Raw genomic sequence first — 6,807 nt, 5'->3', positions numbered from 1 at the left:
ATTAACCCTTTGATGCTCTGTGACTAAAGAATTGCATATAAGTGAGAACCTGAGTGATGGAGAATAAGGGAGGGCCAGCTGGTAATCTTGGGGGTTCCTATAATCTCTATCTTGTGAGACAGCATAGTATAGTGAGAAGGGCCTGGCCTTTGGCCCCACTCTTTACCTACCAGTGTAGCCTTGGCAAGCTACAAACAGCACTGAGCTAGGCTTTCTCATTCACAAAAGGTGGTCATAATACTCAAGTTGTTTTAAAGATCAGAAAAGATAACATATATATAAAGAACTTAATCAAATATTTAATGCTCCATAAAGGCGAGCTGTTTCATTATAATAAATGTTAATAATAAAGTAAGCTATATTTGCATTTTTCAGTAATCATAGGAAGGTCAAATCCAATGGCACACTGAGTATTCAGATTAGGCTTCATGGCAGCATGTTGGAAAAATAATGACATTCAACAAGGACACAGTGAAAATTTACTTTGTGATTAACCTACACAGAATAAATGCACTTTTTAACCTACAGTATCTAAAGACAAGTTGTTTTTTTTTTTTCAAGATTTTATTTATTTATTTGAGAGACAGAGAAAGAGATAGGGAGAAGAGAGCAGAGCGGGGAGGAGAGGGAGAAGCAGGCTCCCACTGAGCAGGGGGCCCGATGTGGGGCTCGATCCCAGGACCCTGGGATCATGACCTGAGCTGAAGGCAGTCGCTTAACCATCTGGGTTATTACCCAGGTGCCCTATGAAGACAAGGTTTTATTTTTTTATTTTTTTAAAGATTTTATTTATTTATTTCAGACAGAGAGAGAGAGCACAAGCCAGGAGAAGGATCAGAGGGAGAAGGAGAAGCAGACTCCCCGCCGAGCAGGGAGCCTGATGTGGGGCTCAATCCCAGGACCCTGGGATCATGACCAGAGCCGAAGGCAGACGCCCAACCAACTGAACCACCCAGGCGCCCCGAAGACAAGGTTGTAAATTGAAAGAAACAAACCAACAAATAAAAACTTAAATAAATATATTTTCCATTATCTTTAATTTTCTGTATTAATCCGGTATATTTCATTGAGTCCAAGAGATCCAGTTTTTTCTTTCCCAGCTGTAAGAAACTGGTTATATATGCTTGTTGAAAAAAAAAAAAAAAAAAACAGTTCGGGAGAAAAGAGTCTCTGGTTTAAATATGCAGAATATAGTAAACAAATGCAAAAGGATTCAGCTTCAGCAGAATTTCTTACTTCTATAGTCAGTTTATTTTTCTTAAAGTTAATTTCCAAATAGATTATTATCTTTTGAAGTATGCTGCATAATTCTTCTTAATAGTTGGAAAAGTACCTTTGGACTCTAAGTGAAGCAATTTCTAGAGAAAACTTTACATGATCCAAACCTGAAGCTAAAACCCTAAGTACATATACAGTAATGTACCCAATATTCCCAGGATATATGTAAACAGGGAGAGCCACATAGTAAATGGTATTGGGTTTTGGTAATAGTATAATCCACTCTCATTAGGCATCTCCCTCTTGTGCATTAATACATGACATCATACTCTCATATAACATTTCATAACGGAGTGAAATAAGAAGCTCCTCCAGATTGCAACTGTAAGATAATCAGATTCTGTAGTGCTCATTATAACTGCAATTATGTAACAAAACTCTCCAAATATAGTTGTTATTGCAGTTATTAATCATTCTGGTTTTGTTTCAAGTACTTGTTTTATAGCCTGCTGGATAGACTCCCTTATTCGCAAGCCGAATGTCGAAAGTCAAACTGTGCATGTGAATCTGCTGTTCTAACAGCATTTCAACATAATTTACCCTTTCAGTTTGTATTTGTGAATACAAAAAAAAGTGGAGAAATAAAGCTAGTGTCAATAGAGTCACTGACCTTTGCAGTAAACAGAAGATAGTCCTTAGTGGAAAACAATGTGGCAAATAAGAAACCTATTTTCTAGAACTAGAAATAGTGCCGCTTAAGAAGTTAGTCTCAGAATACTAATCAGTTCTTATGGAAAAAGGTGGGGGGTGGGACTCTGAAAGAATATGTATATTTGATAAGGAAAAAAATTATAAAAGGGCCAGCCACATGTGCATTTTTAAAGGTTCAAAACACCAACATCATGGATAGAATGCATTCCTAAACATATTATGCATAAAACCATATATTCTGATTAATTTAACTACAAAATGCCAACTAAAAGACAGCAGATTTATTATACAGAACAAACACCATCTGCAATACCTGAAACCAGTGCTATAGATATATTTCTAGGAAAAAAATACACCTGGAAAATTCTCAAGCCTAGATTCTGAGATGCCAAGTATTAAGTAAAATAGGATTCCAAACAGACCCAAGGAAAATGACTCCATAATTATTTAAATGTTAACACCTAGAGAGCCCAGGAAAATAAATATAATAATACACTGACGTGGCTTACAAAATGTGTATCACCAATTTCACATAGTCCATGATTTCTTCAATTTGGCTACATACATTGGGCCCCAGGCTTTGCCCTTATCTGGAATTACCAAAAGTCCACATTCCTGGCCAGTGGGAGCAAATGTGAAGTCTTGGGAGCAAGTCCTTGCCATTTCCTTAATGTCCACAGGCATGATGTTTGTGTAGGAGTTTAAAATTTCACTGATGACATCTTGATTTTCTGCCTTGGAAAGTGTGCATGTAGAGTACACAAGTAACCCTCCAGGGCGTAAGGCCTTAATTGCAGACCTGTGTGTAATCAGGAAAATGGAGAAGTTTGGTTAGATGCAGGAAAAGGAAACTATGAGGGCAGAGGGCAAGGAAACTTATACTTGAAACTAACTTACTGTGACTTAGGCTGCAATAACTCTGGATGTTTTCTAGCCTTACAACTATTTCTTTCTAATGTGTCCCTGGATGACTCAAAAAATGATAATCAGATCAATCAACATGGGAAAAACAGAGAATATGTTTGGCTGGTTCTTTGTTTTGTTTTTTAAGGACAGGAGGATGGGGGTAGAACATGATTAATGGGTTTGTCTTTGAATATACTGAGTGGTACTGAGTTGGTGGGAAAAAAACATCTGAACTTCAGGAAAGGAGTTAAGGTTCAGTGACAGCTCAAGTCATGGGAGTAAATAGGATTTCCCCAGAAAAGAGCAAGAAAATAAGTGGACTAAAGACAGACACTAAGAGAATACCTTTATTTAAAGGGAGACAAAACTCAGAAAGGAAATAACAAAGGCTTCACCCGATGAAAGTGCAGCTTTGGGAAAAGATGGAAAGAAAGGTGTTTTTTGTCTGTTTTGGCTTGGTTTTTTGTTTTTTTTAGGGGAAGACTTGAACATATGTATAAATGCAGATCCAGCAGAAGAACAGACCTAGGGCTTCAGACAGCTAATGGAGGAGTTAGCTTCAGAAAAGATGGGGTCCCAGCACTTCATCTGAAACAACATGGGAGCGTGAACAGGGAACCAGGATGTTTTAAGATAAATAGAAGTTCATGATAGAAGAAAGCCTTGATAATAATAGTGGAGTGGGAGATAAGGTAATCAATGAGAGAGAAAATAGAGAAGTTTTAGTCCTGCTGCTGTGGTGATAACCCCTGAGCAATTACTACTCGAGGTTTTTTCTGTTGTTGTTGTTGTTAAGAATCCATGTTCTAAAACCTCTACCGGATTTAAGTATACAGAGAGCCCCATGTCTCACATCTGTATTTTAACAACCTAGACTATATGCCAATAACGGAGATTTATAATGAAGATACACATCATCAAAGTAAGTTCAAATTCTATTCCCTAAATCCAATTATTAAAGGATTAAAGAATCCTAATTCAAGACAACAAACTGATAACAAAGTTTTCTTTCCTCAAACATCCTTAGACACCCTGAAACATAAGGTGAAAAATACATACATATATTTTCAAGTACTAAAACTGAAAACAATAAAGTAAATAGGATAGAATTATTAACTAATAACAGATTTCAACACATTTCTGAAAGATGATATTCAGACAGAGGAGTAGCAGCAGATCAAGAGAGTGGAGAGAGCCTCCCATGGTGAGGACAACAGCCACAGAGGGCATAATTTGGGGAAATACAGAGAAGTTTGGGAACTGGAAATGCCAGATATAATGTGATGGGAGTAAAAAGTGAAAACAAGGATATTAATTCAGAGCATATATAAGAAACCATGGATTCCATACTCCCATATATGGCAAGTCAGGCAGCCAGGTAAAAAGTTTGGAAGGTTTTTATCTAAGAAAGTTGAATAAATTATTTGGGGAGACCTAGGTCAGCCACTGTCAGTATTTGCCCCCCAAAACCAATGACCTCCACATTCTACCTTGAAGGGAGCCTCCAGAGTAATTACCAGCTCATCATAAAGTGACATCACTAGGCAAAAAATCCCACCCCTAAAATAAACCTATTTTTTATTGTCCCATTAAATAAAAATGTACAACCAAGGATTACCAGATAATTTTGGGCGAGAAATGCTTAAGCAATGTGTAAGAGTAAGAACAAAATAAACAAAAAAATGGCCTAGGAAGAAAACAGAAAATTCAGAAAACAAGAGACATAATTAAATGCAAAAAGATCAGCAAAGATATAGCACCCATAAAACAATAACAGAATGCCATGAAACAGGACCAAAAAAAGGGCTCATAGGAGTTAAATATATGTTTAACAAAATAAATAATATTCTGTAGAAGTTTAGAAGTTAAGGTTGAAGAAATCATCCAAAAAAGTAGAACAACATACTGACTAAAAATGAGACAAGTAAGATCAGTCAAGTAGGTCCAAATTTCAATTAACAGGAATACTGGAAAGGTAATATAGAGAACTGGAAGTGGGGGGACACTAAATCAGTGAAATAATAAGAGAATTTTCCAGGGATAAAAGGAGTGTTCAAGATGAAAGAACTCATGAAGAGGCTAGAACACTATTTATTATTTATTGAGCATCTATTATGTTGCTGGGCATTGTTCTAAATGTTAGGCATATACTAAAATAGAACAACAACAACAAACTCCTTGCCTTCATGAAGCTAACATTCTGGCTGGGGGAGACAGAATATAAAAAATAATAATAATATTGACAGTAAGTTTGTCATGAGCTAAATTGTGTCCCCCTCTCCCACAAACTCATTTGCTGAAGTCCTAACCCCCAGTATTCCAGAATCTAATGGTATTTGGAAAATAGGATCTTTAAAGAGGTAATTAAGTTAAAATGAGGTAGGCCCTACTCTAATATAACTGGTGTCTTTATAAGAAAAGGAAATTTGGACCCAGAGTTACAGAGGGAAGACCACATGAAGACACAGGGAAATAATAGATATCTACCAGCCAACCAGAGAGGCCTGAAGAAAACAACCCTGGGGACCTTGGTCTCAGACTTCTAACCTCCAGAACTGTGAGAAAATAAACTTCTGTGATTTAAGCCACTCAGTCTGTGGTAATTTATGGTAGTCCTAGAAAGCTAATACTAAGTATATACACATCAAAGGACAACGTATGTGTATGTAAACACACACATATACACACATAAATACACACACACACATATGTATGTTTCTGTATTTTTTCCTCACCAGACAATCCTCCCTCCAATTCTCTGAAAACACTGACTGCATGTCCAACAATTTAACTCAATTCTGACACTATTCACCTGGAGTTAGTGTCAGATCCCACAGGTTAAGGGCTAAGTCCTACAAGGCTGCCCTTCAGATGCCAATTGGAAATCTACGCCTCTGGTACTTCTGACTGACCTGCCATAAATTAAGGGTTCCCACAACCCCCGTCCTTGGGTTCAACAATTTGCTAGAATGGCTCTGAGAACTCAGGAAAAGAATTTACTTATTAGATTACTGATTTATTATAAAAAGATACAATTCAGGAATAGCCAGATGGAATGCATAAAACAAAGTATGGGAAAAGGGGTGCAGACCTGCTGTGCCCTTTCCAGGCATGCCACCCTCCCAGCACCTCCTCACCAACCTGGAAGCCCTCCAAATCCCTTCAGTTAGGGTTTTTTATGGAGGCTTCATTAAGTAGGCATAACTGATTAAAACATTAGCCATTGGTAATTTAACTCAATCTCTCTGAAGGGGGAGGCACAGGGGAGGGGTGCTGAAAGCTCCAACACTGTAATCACAAGGTTGGTTCCCCTGACATCCTTAGAGGCTTTCCAAAAGCCACCTCATTAAAATATACTAAGGTGTGGCCGAGAAATAACAAACGTGGCTCCTTTCATATTAACAAAAAGCAAATATTTTAACAAAAGATGGTCCTATCTCTCTTATCGTTTAAGAAATTACAAGGGTTTAAGGAGCTCTGGCCTGGATGCAGTAACAAAGACCAAATATATCTTTACAACATCACAGTTTGCATATATATATATTTTTTACTTAGTAATAGGTTTATGAAGAAAATTAAATCACAGTAACAGGATTAGAAGAGCTTAGATGGTGGGGGCAGGGAGGCGGATTACAATTTTACATGGGGTAGTTAGAAAAGGATGACATTTCAGGAAGCGGCATTTGAACAAAGACCTGAGGAGGTAAGGAAGCGGCCATGCAGATATCTGAGGGAAGAGCATTCCACCAAAAGGAATGGCCAATGCAACGACCCTGAGGCATGTTCAAGGAAAGAGGAGCCAGTGTGGCTGGAGCAAGGTGAGCAAGGGGGTGGCAGAATGGGATGAGATCAGAGAGTTAAGAGGAGGGGGTGTAGAAGGTCTTATATTAACACTGTAAGCACTTCAATCTTATAATGAATGAATAACATCCATACTTAGATGATTATTAAACTTTACAACTTCAAGAACAA

The 6,807-nt window shown here is 37.7% G+C and overlaps 1 protein-coding gene across 2 annotated transcripts in view; it reads right to left on the bottom strand.

Moving 5' to 3' along the window:
* Positions 1–1,015: 1,015 nt before the first annotated feature.
* Positions 1,016–6,807, bottom strand: part of NSUN3 (NOP2/Sun RNA methyltransferase 3) — a 52,359-nt gene continuing 46,567 nt past the window's right edge. For both annotated transcript variants that reach the window (XM_044919581.1, XM_021687962.1), the window contains exon 6: positions 1,016–2,728. In XM_044919581.1, the coding sequence (XP_044775516.1) occupies positions 2,458–2,728 (271 nt within the window). In that variant the 3' untranslated portion in view covers positions 1,016–2,457. The remainder of the gene's footprint in view (positions 2,729–6,807) is intronic.

The sequence above is a fragment of the Neomonachus schauinslandi genome, chromosome 1, assembly GCF_002201575.2.
Source record: "Neomonachus schauinslandi chromosome 1, ASM220157v2, whole genome shotgun sequence".
Taxonomy (NCBI): domain Eukaryota; kingdom Metazoa; phylum Chordata; class Mammalia; order Carnivora; family Phocidae; genus Neomonachus; species Neomonachus schauinslandi.
Note: the sequence above shows the minus strand (reverse complement) of the source record. Positions and strands in the feature narration are given on the sequence as shown.